Consider the following 23292-nt stretch of genomic DNA (forward strand, 5'->3'; position numbering starts at 1 on the left):
AAACTACATCCATCAACAATTCACGTAAACAGTAATATCCATCAACAATCAAGAATTATCAAACATAATAAGCAGTTCAAACCTACTAAACTAATCGAACCTATCATAACAATCTAAATCCAATAAAACTAGAAATTGCGTGTAACTAAATTAAACTAACTAACTAAAATGGTTTGCTTATGAAAGATTTAAAATAGTACTCACACCGAAGTCCCATCAAGCCAAATCGTTCATCCGGATGATGGGAGGTAGTAGAGGGGCATCTGGCTGGGATCCACGAGAGGTTTTCGGCATCACGGTGTCTGTCGCTGGAGCCAGCGTTGTCGAGATAGTGGGCTGCTTAGCGGATGGAGGCAGCGTCGTCAAGGTAGTGGGCTACTGAGCAGATGGAGGCGGTATCGTCGAGGTAGAAGGAGCCCTATAGTTGCGGTCAGGGACCATGATGATGACTGGTCCAGTCCACCCATTGCCTGTGATGTCATTAAGGTAGTCAGAGTAAAGGTCAATGACTGAGAAGTCCCAGAGAAACTAGTAGAACCCCTCTTTCTACCACGACCATGAGGCCGATCCGTGACACCTCTACCTCTCGTCATATCTGCAAAGAGCATATAACTAAACACTAGTCACGAATACAATTTAATAGCAACAATAAAATTCATAGACACTTTAAATCACATAAAACAACAAATACAACATAAATCATGTGTACATTTATATTATTTGCAAAGAGCCGCCCAATTAACACAAATCCTCCCACAGTTATATTATTTGCAAAAAATTTGGACATAACCTCCACTAAATTTTGAGATAACCTCCACAATCAAAACAAACTCTATGGAGAATCAATCATACACTGAAACTCAAAAATAATCACAACACATCAAATTTTAAGAATTGAAATATAGAATTCAAACATACTATTTTGAAAGCAAGTATTGATTTTAATAATTGAACCAAAATTTTGTTAAGATCTCCTTGAGACATTTTTACAGAAATCAGTAATATCTACATTTGAATCACAAAAAGTCATCAACAATCAACAAATTATTAATCACAACTTCAAACTAATGGACGTAATAAACAACTCATCTACCTAACATCCTATATTCTAATCTAATCAACACAGAAAATAATGGAGTTTGAATAATGAGAGTTGGAAAGGGGGTGCTACCTGGAGGGAGCAGCGGCGGTTCGGCAACACAGTGGCAAAAGTGGCAGGGGGCACAACAGCAGAAGCGGCAGCAAAATAGTGGCAGAAGTGGCGGTTTGGCAGGGAGACGAAGAACGATCGCTAGAGAGAAGAGGCTGTCGGAGGGGGCTACCAGAGAGAATGTAGAGGCAGAGATGACATGGTATAGAGAGAGTGAGAGGCATGAGGGTAGAGAGAGAAATTCGAAATTAGGGGAAGAAGGTTCATGGTTAGAATTTAAGGCATGATTACCCTCAGATTTATCGACGGAAAAATCCGCTGGTAAATTCGCAACGTTTTACTATTTCAGGTTATCGTCGAATTTATTTGCCTGTAAATCCGACGATAATCGCAATGCCAATTTTTTACCTTTTCTCTCCATTTATTACCATCAGCATTACCGTCGAAAAATAGAAATTGATGGTAAAATTTGTATCTGATGAATTTATTATCGAATCCTTTGCTAAAGCCGCCAGTAAATCCGTCGATACTCTGCGACGCTAAATCCGACGATATTCAGCATTTTTCTTGTAGTGTGGGCTAGGATGTGTGTTAATGCAACATGGTCGAGTTATTGCTTATGCCTCACACCAACTCAAGAAACATGAGTAATACTATCCAACACACGACTTGGAAACGGCAGTTGTTATCTCTGCTTTGAAGATCTGGAGACACTATCTTTATGGCGAGACATGTGAAATCTATACCAAATCACAAAATTCTGACGTATATATTTCAACAAAAGAATTTAAATATGAGACAATAAAGATGGATAGAGTTACTTAAAGATTATGATTGCATAATCTTTTATCACCTAGGAAAAGCTAATATCATTGTAGATGCTTTAAGCAGAAAATCCATGAGCAGCTTACCTCACATTTATTTAGTGTGAAGACCACTTGTTGAAGAAATTTATCAGCTCGAGGCTAAAAGAATATTATTCAAATTTGAAAGATCTAGAGTTTTTCTTGCTCATATGAGAGCCGAATCACCCCTCATAAAAAGAATTAAAACCCTCCAAAAGGAAGATCCAAACTTAAGCTTTTCAGTAATGTTAAGAGCGAGACAAAATTTTCCTTCACATTAGACCAAGAAAGAATTCTTCATCTAGATAAAGTTCGTTCGATTAAAGAAAGACTTTTACTACTCAGAGCAAACAAAAGTCTTATGCAGATCATAGGAGGTGTGCCTTAGAATTCTCTATAGGGGAGTATGTTTTTCTTAAAGTATATCCAATGAAAGATGTCATTATATTCGTTAAAAGGGTAAAGCTTAACTCTCGATATGTTCACCCATTCGAAATCCTGGGTAGGGTAGGCATAGTAGTGTATCGGTTATCTTTACTCCCGAAATTGTCTAAAGTTCACCCAATTTTTCATGTCTCCATGTTTCGTAAATACATTCCAGATCTATCTCATGTGATTATATCACAATTTTTCAAGTTGATGAACAATTATCTTAGGAAGAGGAATTTGAAGTCATTATCGATCGTAAGGTTAGAAAGCTTCGATCAAAAGAGATCGTATATGTAAAGGTTGTTTGGGCCAATCACTTTAAAGAAGAAGCTACTTGGGTATCAAAGAACATCACGAAAGCTAGATATCCTCATCTGTTTTACAAAAAAGGTAATAGCATAAACTAAAAAAATGTTTAAACTTTGTTAAGATTTGAATTTTGAAGACCGAATTTCTTAAAAAATGGAGTATGTAATAATAATAATAATAAAAGAGAGAAACCTCTCCAGCCACATATTAAGCCAAATATTTTATTTTTTCTTCGCATCCACTCCCTTCTCGCCTATAAATAGACATTCATTTCCTCTACACACACATTATTTTCTTTCTTAATATAATCTTTTTTTTACTTTTAGAAGAGCTTCTGCTAAAGAGATAAATATTCTCACTCTAAACTCTAGTTACCGTTATAATTATACTGATAAAAAAATATGTGGTACATCAAATGACCGTCCATTCATAATCAATTTGTCAATAAACACTATATCGTTATTTATTTTCTTTCAGTATTAATTTTTTGTCCAATTCATTATTTTTCTTATGTTATTATTTACCTATATATTTGTTACTATTTACTCATACTATTCACTATTTAAAAATAAGTCTTTTATACATTATGAAATATCATATACAAATGTTATTCAAAGTTAGCATCTACTTATTTGTTATCATATTTGGTATTTTATAAATATAGAATAATGCTCTATATTTTGAATAATTTTGGGAGGTTCTAATTAGAAAAATTATAGCTAATGATGGTGGTATTAGTCATGGATGCATTTCACTCAAATATAAGCTAGTATGGATCATATTATCCTAATGTAGGTTATGAATATATATTTATTCACTAAGTTGTGAAACTCACTTCGTCATCTTTTTTATATTTTTCAGATACAGATATAGATCAGAGTCCTAATCCTTCTGTCTCTCAGTAGAATTTGAGAATTATAGGTTAATAGACTTACTAGAGAATCTTTTCTTAACGTTGGTCACTACCTAAATTGGATTGTGACATACTTTTTCCTTCCCCTCTTGATTCTAGTTTCTTTCCTTCTCCTATTTCTCTAGTTATTGTTCTATTTTAATGGCCCTCATTTTTCTTTTTTCTCTAATTCTCTTTCCTCTTTCCTTTCTCTCGCCTCCCCTACCTACACTTTCCTTCCTTTTTTTTCTTCTCCCTTCTTCCCCTCTACTTTTATCTTTAGTTACTGTTTTTGTTTTGTTATTTTTTATTATCTAAATCTTAATTGCCTTTTAATATTTGTGATTTGTATGTGCTGTTTGGTTATTTTCAGAATAAAAATGTTACTTTCATTATTAATGAGTGATGATATTATCGCTCTTATTTTTTATATTGTCACTCTTCATAATGACTTTTTTGCATTGCATATTTGAACGAATATATAAAAAAGGAGTACCATTATCAAATAGGAGTCACTATCCATTCACATCATTTAGTCAATAATTTAAAAAAAAAAGTCGAATATATTTTTACGGTGACTTAATTGTTGAGAAATCTTTCTTGACAATATCTTTGTTGATGTAATTATTATTAATTGTAAAAGATAAGTTTCAATAAAATATTGTCAATAAAGACCTGTTTTTACAATTAAGCGACAGTTAAAAATAACTAGTGATTAAAACTTGAAAGTACACATGAATTTTTACATAGTGAACAAATATACATACTAATATTTTAATGAATTATGTGTACACATGAATATTACACTCTGATGAGCGGATATTTTATACGCTTTTTGGCATTATTTTCATATAGTTTTTAGTATATTTTATTTAGTTTTTATTAAGTTTTTATATGTTTTAGTGTTAAATTCATATTTTTGGATTCTACTTTGAGTTTTTTGTATTTTTGGACAATTTTAGGTATTTTTTGGCTGAAATTAAGGAGTTGGAGCAAAAGTCTGATTTAGAGACAGAGAAAGCACTGCAGATGCTATCCGGACCTGACCTACCTGCACTTAGAAGAGCTTTTCTTGAGTTACAGAAGTCCAAATGGAGCGCTCTTACGGATATGGAAAGCTGACTTCCAGGGATTTCCAGCAATATATAATAGTTCATACTTTGCTTCGGATTAGAAGGCCCAAAACTGGTGTCCAACGCCAGCTTCCTGCCCCCTTCCACCCGTCCAGCGCCTAAAAGAGCATAGACCAATGTACAAACGCCCAAAGAGGATTCCCTAGCTGGTGTTCCACACCCAGAGACCTCATAGCACGTGGATCTCATCAAAACTCAGCCTAAACACTTACCAAGTGGGCCCTAGAAGTGAATTTTAGCACTAGATAGACTATTTTACCCTTACTAGTCATTTGTTTTATATTTAAGGGATTTTATTTATGTTATTCGCACCTTTTATCATCATCTTCGCCCATCATACATGTTTACTATTGTATTTTCCTATCATTATGAGTTTCTAAACCTCCTAGGTTGAGGGGAGGAGCCCTGCTGAGTCCTATGAATTAATAAAAGTATTGCTGTTTCTCTTCGATCCGTGTTTGATTAATTCTAAAATGTATATTCGTTCTTCATCAATATGAATGCGTTGAACTGGAACAAGGTTATCACATTCTACATGGGTTCAGAGTGCGTCTTTCATCGGACAATGATGAACCAACAGCTTGAATATACGTCTCTCAGATGACTAATCCACAAATTCATTGGGGACTTCTCGAGACATCAGTTCAGCCAATTTCTGGGGAGATTAGAGTCTCTATGGTAGAGGCTAGAACCCAAGGTGCAACATTCTCTGATCTGAAAGATCTGACCTTGTCTGTGGTGTTTTAAGTAGGATCATTAAGGAGAATGAACTATATGACCTTCACCCTCAATCAGAATGGATCCGCACTAAACATGGGGTTTAGATCTGGAGGAGTACTGGCAGCTGCTCAAACCGGTGTCAATCACATATAGCCTACCATTGAAGAAATCACTCACAAGCAAAAAGAGCAGTAATACCGGAGTTAATTCAGAAAGGCAAAGCAACTCCAATCCTTCAACATATCCCTATTATTGATTCCTTTTTATTTACAGAATATTACATCCAACACTCTTTTAATGCAAATTTGACAACTCTTCCAACAACCTTCTGATCTGTCTGACTAAGACCTGCAAGATAACCATAGCTTGCTTCAAACCACAATCCTCGTGGGATCGACCCTGACTCACTCAGGTATTACTTGGACGACCCAGTGCACTTGCTGGAACTGCTGTACGAAAGTGTGGGGATTCGTACGCACCACACTCCATCAGTCGCTTTCATCCTTTTGTCATCTATTAATGTTTCTATTAGTATTGGCTAATAAGTGGCACGTTATTAGCCATGGTGGCACTACGCATTGTATGGCCTGAATTTGATAAATAAAATAATTTAAAAATAAAATAATAAAGTGAAATGTTCAACATCCTTTTTGCTTTAGTCATATTGAGAAATTGTAAATCCTAAAAGACAGAAAAGGTTTCCATCTCAATGAAAGAAGAACATACCCCACCATTGTGTGAGTGTTTATAGTGGCTCCTTTTCTACATCGAAAAATAGGAAAAAAAAGAAGTTCAACTACAACGACAAGTGTTTGCGTGACCTTGGCGCAATGGTGCTTGAATCCGAGACAGAGTAGAACCCAGAAAGATTGTTTCTTCATTGTCCATTTTGAGGGTTATGTGGTTACTTGTTTTTCTAATCTGTTTTTGATGATAATGTTATGCAACTTCTGTGAATGGCTCAGATTGTTCTCGGATGAAGGAATGCAGAGAGTTGATTTGAGGTGCGATTATTTCATCTAGGCTGATGAAGTTGCTGATGTTGGAAGAATTGGGGAATTCAGGAGGGGAGTGAAGAAAATACATGAAAGAATCACTTCAACAAAAATGGGCTTTAGCAATGCCAAAATTTGCAACGCATTAAAACCGTTCTCTTAGATGATTTTAGACAACAATTTTTTACAGTGTTACTGTTGACGTTCAATTTTTCATTTTTATAACAACAAAATAAAACCATTCTCTTTGACTATTTTAGAGAACGGTTTTATAACCGTTACAATGATTTATTTTTAGACAACGGTTTTTTAATATTGTTTAAATAATTATACAAAAGATACGCATAAAAACCGTTGCCAAAATTTGCTATACTTTAAAACAGTTCTATTAGATGGTCTTAGACAATGGTTTTTGCAGTGTTGCTATTGAAGTTCAATTTTTCATTATGTTATGGCAACAAATATAAAACCATTCTCTTTGACTATTTTAAAGAAAGTTTTATAACCGTTACAACGATTTTTTTATCGAGCGACAATTTTTAATGTTGTTTAAATAATTATCCAAAAATATGCATAAAAACTATTCTCTAAGAATATTTAATTTATGGTACATAAAAAAACCGCTACCAAAATTTGCTACACTTTAAAACAGTTTTATTAGATAGTCTTAGACAATGGATTTTATAGTGTTGCTGTTAAAGTTTAATTTTTTTATTATTTTATAGCAACAAAATAAAATAGTTCTCTTTGACTATTTTAAAAATTAAGTTATTAAAAGTATAAATAATAAATTATTAGAAATTAGGGTTTCAGTTGCATCCAGAGACCGACACTCCTCCCTTGCGATTCCCCCTCTCTCGCATTTGCAGCATAGGTAGGACGCAGCGTCGCAGTCGTCAACGACTCAGAGCACTGGCGGCAGCAACAACCGCTTCTGCTTTTCTCCCTCACACCGGCTTCCTGCATCCCTGCCTCTGTCCCCCTCAAATCTCTCTTTCTCAACTCGGATTGAAGTCACCCAGAGCCCAGAAAGCATCGGAGGCGACGACGAGGCTCTCTTGTAACACCCCATTACCCTAAGCCTTACCTCTAGCCGTCAGGCAAAGAATAACAAAGTGCCACGACAGTTCTAAAGCTCAAATAATATTATATGTATAGAAGAAAATAGTAATACTAGAAATTCGATGAAAGAATAAAAGCTCAATTTGTGTAAAGAAGAATTCACAAAATGCGAAGCGTTCACACACAAAAACTAAACGTATTGGTACGAACAGACAAGACATAATATATATAAAACCTTGTAGATAGCTCTAGGGTACACAAGGTAATAATTAAGGTAAACAAGATATATATAAGTATAATATACAAAAGAGGACTAATCACAGCCTGCGGAGTTTAGGCCGGCTAGTCAAACTTAATACAACAGAGTTTTGGAGTTTAAAACAGCAACAACCTATCTCTCAAAGTTTTCAGAAAACAAAGCCTCTAAGGCAACAAAGTTAACTATACAAAAGGTGAGAGAATACTACAACAAAAGTAAAACAAAAGTAAACAAGGAAGGAACCATACTCCGCTCTGTCACCATGTCCGCAATTTCACCGAGGTGAATTACGACTTGCATCTGAATTATAACAACAGCATATGGTATGAGAACCGGAGGTTTTCAGTATGGTAACAATGCCCAGTATATAAGATGTAAGGTTCTGGGATGCCAAAAGCAATCCTAGAACTTCACACCAATATAGATATTCAAGCTTAACATAAATAAATAAATTAAACCATAAGCAGGGTTATCTAAACTTAGGGGATTTCTAACTAGAACTAGACACACCGCTATATCTCACAGCCTTCACCAACCTAACCTTTGTGTGATCCCATCGCCACCGCCTACCTAACCTCCTCAGCACCAGACAATCACAGATAATGCAAGCAAGTAATACACAGGTAATATTCATATATAGCAAGCAATTCAAGAAGCAAGTAGGAATATTATACAATTAGGAAAACTCAAGTAATCAAAGCAAACAAGCACATAAGAAATGCATATGATGAATACTGTCCTATTGGCTCGTGATATCACTTGTCGGTTCATAATTGCCAACACGACACATCCTCCCGAATATATCCTTTTCCGCCATGCCAGAGATATAGTGCCCTGCACACTCATGTAGCAGCGAATCTGCTACGCCAGAGATATAGTGCCCTGTACACTCATGCATTAGGGAGTCTACTACACCAGGGATATAGGCCCCGCACACTTCATGCAGCAGATAAGGAAACAACAACAACTACTCATGCAGTAAAGAAATCTGCTACGCCAGGGATATAGGCCCCGCACACTCATGCAGCAGAGAAATCTGTCACGCCAGGAATATAAGCCCTGCACACTCTCAACAACAACTAGTCATGCAGCAGAGAAATCTGCCACGCCAGAAATATAGGCTCCGCATAATCCAAAAATTTTCTCATTCATTTCCAAGTTCTCAACTCATCAAACCATCCCATCACTGATTTCTACTTTTCAAATTCATCATACGAATTCTCTTTTCTCAATAATCTCTTCAACCATAAACTTCATAACTCAACATTCACCAATTCAAGCTAGAAAATACACAAACCTTTCCATACCTATGTCACCGGCTCTAAACTCATAACTAAAAATACCCTTTTTATTTCTTTATTATTTTCTCCCTTGATTCAAGATCCAAAAAATGGTGAAAAAGTTTTAAACAAGTGTTACAGAAGTTTGAAAGCTTTCTGGAAAGATAAAACGGCTAAAAACAAGGTTCTTATTGAAAATAGGGCAGTGTGTGTACGCATAGGATTGTGCGTACGCACGCCTTGGAGGATTTTTAAGACGTGTGCGTATGCATAGAGGTGTGCGTAAGCACATAGAGTAGAATTTTCCATTCTGCGTACACGCACATATACGTGCGAACGCCCTCAATAGAATGCACCTTCCAGCATGTGCGTGCACACACAAACCAGAAATCATAATTCTGCAACATCATAGAATTTCAGATTTCTGGCACCAACTTCCAACGATCATATCTTTCTCTACAAAATTTCAATTTCTACAAAATCTATACCATTTTAAAGCTCTTTAAATTATCTTTATTTTGATACAAAAACCATTCAATTTCAAAAATTGTAGCTCAAGATATGATCTGTCAAAGTTCACAAAAAATCTATTTTTACAAAAAAATCTCTAAACCTCAATTTTAACTAACTCTCAATCCAAAATTACTTATTCCATATTCAAAACAATCCTAATGTACCTAGATCATATTCACATATCCTCCAATTCATTCCACAATCTAAAATTCACATTTTCATCATTTTCATACCAAATTCACCAAACCATTACACCATACTTAAATCATATAGTTTCAAATCCTCTATTTCTCCCATAATTCCTACATCACAAATCTCCATTATAACCAACAATCCATTCAACAATTAATAAGTCACATATTCATAATTCCAAACCATCACAAATATTATACATTTACTTCTTACCATAAATTCCCATAATCCTCATGAATCATCAATATAACCAATCACTATCAATACTCATCAACACCAATAATCCCCAACAATCATTATCAACCACAATAATCAATAACAACCAACAACTAACATCAATTCAATCCTATCCTAAGGTCAACTAGCCTAAGTGTCCAGAAACATTACATATTACATAAAAAAAATCGAAACCATACCTTGGCCGATTCCTAATATGCTCAAACACCGAACTTGATTCTAACAATCTTCCACCAAAGCCAAACCAAAAGCCACAACAAACTCCAAAAACAAGCTTCATACATACAACATAACCATGCATTAAAAACTAAAGCTCACACTACACTAAACCACAAGGATATAGAGGTTCCTTACCTTATCCAACGGTGATTGGAGCTAACAATTATCCACTACTAGAGATCACCTAAACAAGAAAAACCACAAAATCTACTAAAAAACTATAACCCAAAATGCAGAAATCTAGGGCTGTAAACTGGAGTGCAAGCTGATAGATCTTACCAACAATTCCTAGCTAAAATCGAAGAGTTCGACGAGAGCTTTGCGTGGCCACAAACGGTACGTCAATCGGAGCTCCGTAGCTCAAGTTATGGCTCCCGGAAGGTGACAATGAATAGTGTCACCCCCTTTCTTTTCCCTTCTCTCTTAATCCGCGCCTCTCTCTCTTTGAGATGAAAAATGAGCTGAAAACTCATTAGTTAGCCTTATATATGTTGGGCCTTGGCCCAGTTTGGTCCGGTCTAATCCGTTAGTGTTTTTGGTCCATTTAGTCCACTTTGGGCCAAAACTTTTAAGATTAGTGCCCAGTTTTCAATTCTAAATTATTTTTGTCCTTTCAAAATAATAAATCAATTTTTAAAATCTTATTTTCCAAAAAATACGGTACTGGACAGGCTAGAGCCGGTACTACCAACTTAAGCGTCAATACGCATTTTTACAAAAACTTTTCGAAAATGATACATTTTCCAACTCAGAAAAATTCATTGAAATCAAATTTTACCTTTAAATTTTCAACTTAAAACTTTTAAATTTTAAATCTACTCCGAAAACTTAAAAATTATCATTTTATTAAAACGGTTATGCCGGTTCTTACATCTCTCCCTTGCACCGGCGTCCCTGTCTCTCTCTCTCTCTCTCTCTCTCTCTCTCCCTCACAACTGCAAAGGCGCTCTCTCTATCTTTCTCTCCCCGTCTCAGGTCTGCGGTGGACAGCGGTGAAGTGCCGCTATTCTCTGCCGAAAAGGTCCTTACTCCCTCCAGCGGTGCTTATGCTCCGAGAAGAATTTTTGCCGCTTCTACTCCGCGACAAGGAATCTGTTACGCCGCCAACTACCTCCTCCATTGCAAGTTAGTCATTTCTACCATTTTAAATTGATGAAATTCTTATAAAATTGGGGTTTAGGGTATGGATTCTGTTACTGTAAAATTGGGGTTATGGTTTGGAATTAATTAATGTGAAATTGGTTTTAGTATTTGGATTCTGTTACTTTGAAATTGATTTTAGAGTTTGGAATTGATTATTGTAAAATTAGTTTGTGTTTGGATTCTGTTACTTTGAAATTGAGTTTAGAGTTTGGAATTGATTACTTTAAAATTGGTTTTAGTGTTTGGATTCTGTTAGCTTTGCACAGCCTGCATCTTTTTCCCACTCTTTTTAACCTAATTTAAATTTTACTCTTTTTTTCCTTGAACTTCTTCTATGTTTACTATTTTGTTATGATTTTATTTCAAACTAAGCAAAACTCATGTCATAGTGCATGGTTTGAAAAGAGCAATAGCCGAGGTGAACCTTTCCCGAAATAAATAAATTATTATTTTTTCATGTCGATGTTTTAAATGAGTTTTTTCATAAGAATATTGTTCTTGCTGGGTTGAGAAGCCTTATCTTAATAAATGATCAGATTGTCTCGAAGAAAGCGTTATTCTCATCCAGCTTTCTCATCCCTCCAAATGAGAATGTCTATGGTGGCAAGATCCTTGCTCAACTTTGTTGTGATTCTCTAAGACTTTAATCCTATGGTTCAAGTTTTCATCCCAAAAGATTTTTCTCTAACCCTATCCTTGCCTTACTCCCTCTGCATTGATTTATTTATACCTTTTTCTGACCATCATTTCTTTTGTTTGTATTACTTTCATGTGATTTATAAAGTTTCAATGTAGAATTCTTCAACTTCAATGTTGTTATTATCAGTTCTTGCTTACTTCTAGCCAAAGTAATGTTACATCTATAAAAATTCTAAATCAGTAATTGTAATATTATGCAAACTCAATTTGTCCATTATCTATTAATGTTCTTGTTTATATTTATTCCTCTAGATATGTTTCTTTAGACTATCCAAAGCAACTTCTAACACCTGTCTTATGGGTTTGTATCTTAGAATTTAGTTTAGATTATTTTCATGTGCAGCTTGTTGGTAACTCATATCTTGAAGAATTAAAAGTTTTATACTGATATGAAATCTACTTATATACTGAATTATATTGAACTCATTATTGTAAAATTGTTTTAAGGCTTAACAATTTGCTTATGGATCATTATATCCGGAGGTCAAAATTATTTTATATTGACTTTTTCTATGGAATAATTGACAATGGAAGTCTCTTCAAATATATTTTACAATCTCAAATAATGGTTTACTTGTCTTTCCATTGGTAGCTTGTTTCTTTTTGTATTATATTTAAGTGAGATTATTTGATTTGCTTGACCAAATTAATATTAACTATTATGACCTAGCTATTAATAAGGAACTGCATAAGAAAAATCACTAGCCGTTATCTTTCTTTCCCTATTTTCCCCTCTCTATTAGTAAGCATTATTAGCATTAGGCTTAGCATATTTAATTTACTATTTTTTTTGTTCACAGAAAAATCATTATGAAGGAGAGAAAGAATTTAATCATACAAATTGTGAAGATAAAATACTAGAGAGTAAAAATCACTAATTTGTGAAGATGATGAGTATCTTAGTTTATTTGACTTATAAAATCTCTTTTATAGGTTACAGATATGTATGAATCTTACATAATACTTTATAAATCAAATTTGATGGTAAATGTTCAATTAGTTTTCTTTATTGATACTAAATTAAAAAAATAGTTGAAACTAATTTCAATGCAATATGAGAAAACTATTGTAAATAAAGAAATATATAACTACAAAAAACTATTTTCAAAAGTTACAAAAGACAATGGTATTAAAATCATTGCCAAAGGCAGCGACAAAATGGCAACGGTATGAAAATCATTGCAAAAAAAAAAAAATAACACCAAAGACAACACTTTTAAACCATTGTCTTTGTGAATATAACCAAACTACAACAGCTTAAAACCGTTACCTATCTAGTTATGATTTTAAACTGTTACGTTATGAAAGAGAACGATTTTAAACCGTTGTCTATCCAATAACAATTTTAAACTGTTCTTTAAATATTGTTGTCAAAATCGTTGTTTATGCCAGTAATTATGGCAACGGTTTTTTTGGTTGCCGTTGCCTTAACTAAAAAATCGTTGCCTATGAGTATTGATAACAGCCACATATACCATAAGTCAAAAATTGTAGGCAAAACGTTGCCTAAAATTTTAGGAACGGTTTTCGACCGTTGCAAAAATCCTTATTTATTATAGTGAATAGATATCAAAACAAAGAAGAGGAGCTGGCTTTGGATTCAAAGGATGAAGATCTGAAGAAGATGTTAAAGATAATTGCTGAGATGAAAGAAGAGTTAAAGAGCATTAGAAAACAAATGCAGCTTATTTGTTTATAAATGGGGCTATACTTTGTTTTGTTTATTCACACCATGCATAATACCACTTTGGCAAATAACCCGCTAGCTATCAGCTAATACTAACTAAAATATTAAAGAGATGATAAAAAAATGAAAATGACTAACAGAACGTGATATTTATGTGTGTATATGATTCATTTGTTTATTGTATGAAAATTTATGTGTACTTTTATCTATATAAAAATAATTATTTTTAACGTCATGAAAATTATTTATCTTTTTTCTATTGTATATCTGTCCGATTCAAATATAGTTTTTTGGATTAATAAAATTTATTATACAATATCAAAATTCAAAATGAACAAAACACAAATATTCTAGAATATTATATATTACTTGTCAATTTGTATATATTAGATAAATTATAAATATCCTAAAATATAGAATTTCTATATATAATTACTATCTTATATATGTAACTAAACAGGTAGGGACAAATGGACGATACATATCACGCCTTGAAAACATATTTCTATATATATTATATATATATATATATATATATATATATATATATAATATAAAGTCATCATTGAAAAAACAAATACAATTACGTATATAATATGTGTAAAATACTATGGTAACTCATATTTCATCCACCATTGAATAAAATGTAAGAAGAATGCTAGGGGTCAGTAATTTTGATGTTTTGTAATTATCAATTGGCCATCAATAGTATTTTTAATAGTGTGAGATTATATTTAATGGTGAAAAATCACTCACTTTTATTTTGATGGTTAAGTGCTGGCCAAAAAATATAAAAATTACCTGCCCTTCCAAAATGTAAAACATATTTAAATTGTGTATAAATGATTACACCTGCAATTTAGTAGCAGATAAAGTATAAACTAACATGAGTATATATACACGTATAACACAACTCTTTAATTATAAGCTCTCGTGTAATAACGTGTGAGCACGAGAAATAGGTGCTGGATTAATTGGCTTCTAAGATTTCAGTCCCATGGAATAAACTCTCTTTGCCTTTAGTTTCTATTTTCTCCAAAATATCAACATTTGATGATCATATACATTAATTGCTCCTTAGCAATGTTATCATGTATCATGCCAATGTAGCCCAAATAGGACTTACTGAAGCCTCACTATTATTTGGCTCATCAATTCTCGGAATCTTCGGAACCAAGAAACATTTACTTGATTTCTGTTCATCAATGAAAACAGTACTGTGATCTCTACTATGCTTGCCAAGTATTGGAGAATTCCCGTTGCCGGAATAGCAGCTATTGTTATTACTAGTGGACGAAGAAGGCGATGAACGGCTATGATTGGATCCTATTGACACATTCCCCGGTGCAGGTCCAGGTGCGACCCACATAGGTGTTCCACCCCAGTATGGCCCTGGAACAAGATGAACAGGAATTGTTGCTGCTGCCACCATTGGTGTTGGACACCATTGAATTGAATTTGGACCATGTTGTGGAACAACATTGTTCCAAGGCATAACCCATGGAGGAACAGGGTAACATTGCAACAATTTTGATGCGTTGTTGTTGTTTTCTGAAGAAGATTCATTATTATTGTTAGTACACAACGATAATGATTCCTCCTCAGATTCAGTACAATAAATGATAGACGAATTTTCATTCACAATTCCTCTTTCCTGACCAAATTCCAACACGGTACCACTAGCATTGTCACTATTATTATTTTTTGACGATGAGTTTGTGAATTCTGGAACTCGGGTGGCCGCGGCTGCAGCCGCGGCTACTAGGACACTGCGGAACTGTGAAGCCAAGTGCTTGTGCTTCCTTCTGCCGGCGCCAACGGGGACATTCCTCATTGTTCCGCCGGCTGTCCAGTAGCGCTGGCAGTTCTTGCAGAAATGGCGCGGTTGGTTGACGTTGTAGTTGTTGAAGTAACAGAATTTTGTGTCCATGCTCTTGCATCTTGGACACTGAATAATCTTGTCTGGTTTCTTCATGGTTTTGTCTTCTTCATTTGTTGCTTCATCATTATGTTGCGAACCTTTTTTATCATCCCTTGAATCTGAGGAACTCATTTCTTGCTCTGGGTTCTAATAATGCAAATCACAATAGATAGAAATCAAATCAAACATCATAATGATTTGAGAACATAAAATATAATAGACAAGCAAGGCATCTTTTATTTATGTTCATTTTTTATCCAAGACTATAAAATCTTCAGTAGGTTTCTTTTTATCTTTCACCCTGGCCTCCACAACTCGTTTACTTTTTATGCGTTAATATAATGATATATATTATCGACAAATGAAAATGAAAATAGAATAAATTAAAATCAACTTACTAATATAAAATTAATATTAAAATATATAAAATATTTATTAAAAATAATTTAAATTGTATATGTATTTATACAGAAATATATTATGATTGACTTTGATTATATAAATAATATTTTTTAACAGGAAAATACCTATTACTATAACTCGTTGAAATACATATGTTACTTTCTATATTTTTTTTTATCAATTTTTTATTAGCTCTGATTTATAATTCGGTCAAATAATTATGTGTAGTTGGATCAGTCGGGGCTGGGTGCAGCTAGATCTAAATCCTACTTAAATATTTTATTGGATCTATTTTTAAGAATCAAATTTATCTTAAACTAATTTGATAAAAATCGAATAAGATCATGTTGATCCAACATACAATTAACATATGTATTTTGAAATTATATATAGCAAACTAATAAAATCTTATATTTAAATATTAATTTTAATAAATATTATATAAAATATATATCAAAATAAATTATTATGAAACAAAAATAACATTATATAATACAAAAAAATATTAATTAAAATTAATTTCACTGAAAATATATTTTAATTATAAAATATGACTTTAAACTAAATCGAATTTACTTGAGCCATAATTTGAATTTGCCCAAAAATAACACCGAATAGAAAAACAGAACTATATAAACTCATTAAAATATACTTCAAATTCGTAGTAAATTTAGGATGGGATATGATATTGGAAAGCCATTGTGAATATAATACCTATGTAGCTCTGACTCAATTTTGCTTATATCATGTGCAAGGAAAATGGATGTATACCAATCATTTGACTAAATATTTGTGTATAAATAATGCCTTTGCGCTTTGCAAAAAATTATGTATAAAATTCTTAATCTTAGAACACGTTAAGCCATGATATACAACATGCTTCCACAAAGACAACCTTATCTATATGAACCTGAAGTCTAAACATGATAAAAACACATAAATATTCTTGTTCTTAATAATGTATTCCTCATATATATAAATCCTTTGAATTTAAGAAGGCTTTGAAGCTTGAAATGAATTCTCATAATCAACAAGGATATAATAACAAGAACCTCATAAACATTCACACATAGTATACAGCCAAATTTAATAATACCACAAAAAAATGAAAAAAAAAAAAGCATAATTATGATTTATGAATAAGAGAGCAAAAATAGTTACTAATATATAATATTATTTATATGTACGTACCATGATGTGTCTAGAGATGGCTGGAATCTGAGATTCAGGCAATGGAATCTTCCTTCCAAATAGCATGATACCTTGATCATTCTCTTGAGTTTTAGACATGATGTTGATGTTGTTGTTTGTTATTGTTGGTGCAGCACACTATATGTATATATATATAGAGAGAGAGAGAAAGAGAGAGAGAGATGAAGCGAGTTTCACACTTGAAAAAACACAACACCTATAATATACAACACATAAGAGAGAATGAAGAATAAGATATATATGTGTGGTTAAAATAAAAGGCTAAAAGGTTGAAAAAAGGAAAAAGAAAAAGATGAGGCTCTTTTTCTTTTTGTGTATGTTGCCATACAATACAAGACAACTTTTCATGGGGGAGAGATAGAGGACTTCAGAATTCCACTAAAGAATCCATTCCCCTCTCTGAAGAAAAAGGCCCCCCCTGCAAAAAGCACAAAGAACGTGAGGCATCAGCCATCAGAGACACAATAGAGTACTATATATTATTTATTATTATTTAATATTTTAATATATTCTTCTTCTTCTTCTTTCCTTTTTTTTTTTTTTTCCCACCTAAAAGCTTTCTTTTTCCCTTTCTTTTCTCACACACACTTTTCCCATCTTTTCTTTTTCCTTTTCAATTGAAAAAGGTATTAGACAAGTATTCTTTTGAGAAAACAATTTCTTAAAAACATAACTATAAGGTCAAATAAATTGGTGTTTCCTACAATTTGGTGAATTTGATGTTATATAGATATATAGTTGAAGTAGATGATAGATGGAAAGACAGATACCAAGCGAGGGAGAAATATTCATGTTTAAATTTTAGCTTAAAGAAATATTATTCATATTTACTTTGATTATAGTTTGAATATGATTGTCTCTCTAGGAAATATACCTGAGAAATATGCGGAAAAATGAAATTATAAGTTTATATTAGAGTACAAGGTAAATTACACTACAATTTGCTTGATCTATTTGTGAAGGGGAATAAAAACTCCTCTATAAAAAAAAAATTGATGTATAACTTTTTTTCGGTCGCTTGGGTGAATAGAGGTTCGGATGGTATCGGGTCTGAAGCAACTGGTTGTGTGAGGGGCGATTTGGATCTGAACGCGAGCTCCTCGAGTAGAAATGTCGTTTGAGTCGTCGGTGGGTGGGACCACCTATAAGGATACTCCGATGCTAAAGTCAGTATCCGTACAATGAGACAGTTAATTGGGATAAAAAAGGACGTACTTCTGAAGAAGAGTAGGTTCCTCTCTATTTATACTCTGTACTCGAGTGGGCCATTTTTCTTGGATCCATCCGTCTGGAAGCTTCTACTAACTGTCTAGGTCTTCTCATTAGGACATGAGGTGGCATGTGAGTCATTGGTGCACAGAAATTGTGATTACACTTTAATTATGTAAAATTCATCGCTCTTTCTTTCCCTGGTAATGGCGCCAAAAATATGATGCCAATACCATGGTTCACAACTTCGCACAACTAACCAGCAAGTGCACTGGGTCGTCCAAGTAATACCTTACGTGTGTAAGGGTCGAATCCCACGGAGATTGTTGGTATGAAGCAAGCTATGGTCACCTTGCAAATCTCAGTTAGGTAGGGTTAAATGTGATTGGATTAGATAATTAAAAGATAAACAATAAGGGATAGAAATACTTATGTAAGTCATTGGTGAGAATTTCAGATAAGCGAATAGAGATGCTTTCGTTCCTCTGAACCTCTGCTTTCCTGCTATCTTCATCCAATCAGTCTTACTCATTTCCATGGCTGGCTTTATGTGATACATCACCATTGTCAATGGCTACTTTCGGTCTTCTCTCGGGAAAATGATCCAAATGCCCTGTCACGGCACGGCTAATCGTCTGGAGGCATCACCCTTGTCAATGGCTTCATCTTATCCTCTTAGTGAAAATGGTCAACGCACCCTGTCACGGCACGGCTATTCTTCTGTCGGTTCTCGATCATGCTGGAATAGGATTTACTATCCTTTTGCGTTTGTCACTACGCCCAGCAATCGCGAGTTTGAAGCTCGTCACAGTCATTCAATCATTGAATCCTACTCGAAATACCACAGACAAGGTTTAGACCTTCCAGATTCTCTTGAATGCCGCCATCATTCTAGCTTACACCACGAAGATTCCGATTAAAAGATCTAAGAGATACTCATTCAATCTAATGTAGAACGGAAGTGGTTGTCAGGCACGCGTTCATAGGGAATGATGATGATTGTCACGTTCATCACATTCAGGTTGAAGTGCGAATGAATATCTTAGAAGCGAAATAAGATGAATTGAATAGAAAACAGTAGTACTTTGCATTAATCTTTGAGGAACAGCAGAGCTCTACACCTTAATCTATGGAGTGTAGAAACTCTACCGTTAAAAATACATAAGTGAAAGGTCCAGGCATGGCCGAATGGCCAGCCCCCAAAACGAGATCACAGGATCAAAATACAATCCAGGATTCAAAGATGTCTAATACAATAGTAAAAGGTCCTATTTATAATAAACTAGTCACTAGGGTTTACAGAAATAAGTAATTGATGCATAAATCCACTTCCGGGGCCCACTTGGTGTGTGCTTGGGCTGAGCTTGAGTGTTGCATGTGTAGAGGTCATTCCTGGAGTTGAACGCCAGTTTCGGTGCCAGTTTGGGCATTCAACTCTGGTTTTGGATCCTTTTCTGGCGCTGGACGCCAGAATTGGGCAGAGAGCTGGCGTTGAACGCCAGTTTGCGTCATCTATTCTTGGCCAAAGTATGGACTATTATATATTTCTGGAAAGCCCTGGATGTCTACTTTCCAACGCAATTGGAAGCGCGCCATTTTGAGTTCTGTAGCTCCAGAAAATCCATTTTGAGTGCAGGGAGGTCAGAATCCAACAGCATCAGCAGTCCTTCTTCAACCTCTGAATCTGATTTCTGCTCAAGTCCCTCAATTTCAGCCATAAAATACCTGAAATCACAGAAAAATACACAAACTCATAGTAAAGTCCAGAAATGTGAATTTAACATAAAAACTAAGGAAAACATCCCTAAAAGTAACTAGATTCTACTGAAAACATACTAAAAACGATGCCAAAAAGCGTATAAATTATCCGCTCATCACAACACCAAACTTAAATTGTTGCTTGTCCCCAAGCAATTGAAAATCAAATAGGATAAAAAGAAGAGAATATACTATAAATTCCAAACTATCAATGAAAGAGAGCTTCAATCATATGAGCGGGACTTATAGCTTTTTGCCTCTTGAATAGTTTTGGCATCTCACTTTATCCATTGAAGCTCAGAATGATTGGCATCTATAGGAACTCAGAGTTTAGATAGTGTTATTGACTCTCCTAGTTCAGTATGATGATTCTTGAACACAGCTATTTTATGAGTCTTGGCCGTGGCCCTAAGCACTTTGTTTTCCAGTATTACCACCGGATACATAAATGCCACAGACACATAATTGGGTGAACCTTTTCAGATTGTGACTCAGCTTTGCTAAAGTCCCCAATTAGAGGTGTCCAGGATTCTTAAGCACACTCTTTTTTTTTGCTTTGGACCTTGACTTTAACCGCTCAGTCTCAAGTTTTCACTTGACACCTTCACGCCACAAGCACATGGTTAGGGATAGCTTGGTTTAGCCGCTTAGGCCAGGATTTTATTCCTTTAGGCCCTCCTATCCACTGATGCTCAAAGCCTTGGGATCCTTTTTATTTACCCTTGCCTTTTGGTTTTAAGGGTTATTGGCTTTTTGCTCTTGCCTCTTGGTTTTAAGAGCTTTTGACTTTTTCTGCTTGCTTTTTCTTTCTATTTTTTTTTCGCTTATATTTTTTTTTCTGCAAGCTTTGTTCTTTGCTGCTTTTTCTTGCTTCAAGAATCATTTTTATGATTTTTCAGATTATCAAATAACATGTCTCCTAGTCATCATTCTTTCAAGAGCCAACATATTTAACATTCTTTAAACAACAACTTCAAAATATATATGCACTGTTCAAGCATTCATTCAGAAAACAAGAAGCATTGTCACCACATCAATATAATTAAACTAAGTTTAAGGATAAATTCGAAACTCATGTACTTCTTGTTCTTTTGAATTAAAACATTTTTCATTTAAGAGAGGTGATGGATTCTTAGGACATTTATATCTTTAAGGCATAGTTACTAATTACTAATGATAATGTAATAAGACACAAACATGGATAAGCACATAACATAGAAAACGAAAAACAGAAGAAATAAGAACAAGGAATGAATCCACCTTAGTGATGGTGGCGTTTCCTTCTTGAGGAACCAATGATGTTCTTGAGCTCTTCTATGTCTCTTCCTTGTCTTTGTTGCTCCTCCCTCATTGCTTTTTGATCTTCTCTTATTTTATGGAGCATGATGGAGTACTCTTGATGTTCCACCCTTAATTGTCCCATGTTGGCACTTAATTCTCCTAGGGAGGTATTGATTTGCTCCCAATAGTTTTGTGGAGGAAAATGCATTTGAGACATCTCCGGGATCTCATGGTGATGAGCTTCCTGCGCCTCTTGAGCTCCATGAATGGGCTCTCTTGCTTGCTCCATCTTTTTCTTAGTGATGGGCTTCTCTTCCTTAATAGGAATGTCTCCTTCTATGAAAGCTCCAGCTGAGTAACATAGATGGCAGATAAGATGAGGAAAAGCTAGCCTTGCCATGGGGGATGACTTTTCGGCTATTTTGTAGAGTTCATTAGAGATGACTTCATGAACTTCTATTTCCTCTCCAATCATGATGCTATGAATCATGATGGCCCGATCCACAGTAACTTCAGATCGGTTGCTAGTGGGAATGATTGAGCATTGAATGAACTCCAACCATCCTCTAGCCACAGGCTTGAGGTCCAATCTTCTTAGTTGAACCAGCTTGCCTTTGGAGTCAATCTTCCATTGAGCTCCTTCCACACATATGTCCATAAGGACTTGGTCCAACCTTTGATTAAAGTTGACCCTTCTAGTGTAGGGGCGTTCATCACCTTGCATCATGGGCAAGTTAAACACCAACCTCACATTCTCCGGACTAAAATCTAAGTATTTTCCCCGAACCATTGTAACGTAGTTCTTTGGATCCGGGTTCTTACTTTGATCATGGTTCTTGGTGATCCATGCATTGGCATAGAACTCTTGAACCATTAGGATGCCGACTTGTTGGATGGGATTTGTTAGAACTTCCTAACCTCTTCTTTGAATTTCATGTCAGATCTCCGGATACTCATTTCTTTTGAGTTTGAAATGGACCTCGGGGATCACCTTCTTCTTGGCCACAACATCATAGAAGTGGTCTTGATGGGCTTTGGAGATGAACCTTTCCATCTCCCATGACTCGGAGGTGGAAGCTTTTGTCTTCCCTTTTCCCTTTCTAGAGGATTCTCCGGTCTTAGGTGCCATCAATGGTAATGGAAAAACAAAAAGCTTATGCTTTTACCACACCAAACTTAGAATATTGCTCGCCCTCGAGCAATAAAAGAAAGAATAGAGGAAGAAGAAGAAAATATGGAGAAGAGGGGTGAAGTGTGTTTCGGCCAAGTAGAGAGGAGAGGGTTGTGTTGTGTGAAAATGAGGAAGAATGGAGGGCTATATATAGGGGAGGGAGCGGAGTTAAGGTTCGGCCATTTAGGGTGGGTTTGGGTGGGAAATTGGTTTTGAATTTTGAAGGTAGGTGGAGTTTATGAGGTAGGTTTATGGGGAAGAGTGGATGGATGTGAGTGGTGAAGAAGTGATGGGGAAGAGAGATTGAGGTGATTGGTGAAGGGTTTTGGGGAAGAGTGTTTATGGGATTGTGTGAAAGAGGGTGGTGAGGGATGAGAAGAAGTGAGTGGAGGTAGGTGGGGATCCTGTGGGGTCCACAGATCCTGAGATGATCCTGTGGGGTCCACAGATCCTGAGGTGTCAAGGCATTTACATCCCTGCACCAATTAGGCATGTAAAATACCTTTGCACACAACTCTGGGCGTTCAGCGCCAGGTTGGTGCCCATTTTGGGCGTTCAACGCCCATTTGTTGCC

The 23292-nt window shown here is 35.0% G+C and overlaps 1 protein-coding gene across 1 annotated transcript; it reads right to left on the bottom strand.

Annotated features, from left to right (window-relative positions):
- Positions 1–14575: 14575 nt before the first annotated feature.
- On the bottom strand, positions 14576–17630 carry LOC107648329 (cyclic dof factor 1-like). The gene is made up of 2 exons (XM_016352236.3): positions 17279–17630; positions 14576–15832 (listed from the first exon to the last, which is right to left on the bottom strand). The coding sequence occupies exons 1-2, from the start codon at positions 17375–17377 to the stop codon at positions 14861–14863; spliced, it is 1071 nt and encodes a 356-aa protein (XP_016207722.1). The 5' UTR covers positions 17378–17630; the 3' UTR covers positions 14576–14860.
- Between the last annotated feature and the right edge of the window lie 5662 nt (positions 17631–23292).

This window comes from Arachis ipaensis, chromosome B6 (assembly GCF_059453495.1).
Source record: "Arachis ipaensis isolate K30076 ecotype BB chromosome B6, ASM5945349v1, whole genome shotgun sequence".
NCBI lineage: Eukaryota > Viridiplantae > Streptophyta > Magnoliopsida > Fabales > Fabaceae > Arachis > Arachis ipaensis.

What these genes read in the sequence shown, in the direction of transcription:
- LOC107648329 (XM_016352236.3), bottom strand. Translation starts at nt 17,377, where the DNA reads ATGTCTAAAACTCAAGAGAATGATCAAGGTATCATGCTATTTGGAAGG. An exon ending in CCATCTCTAGACACATCATG is followed by an intron (nt 15,833 to 17,278) that starts GTACGTACATAT and finishes TTGCATTATTAG; the next exon opens with AACCCAGAGCAAGAAATGAG.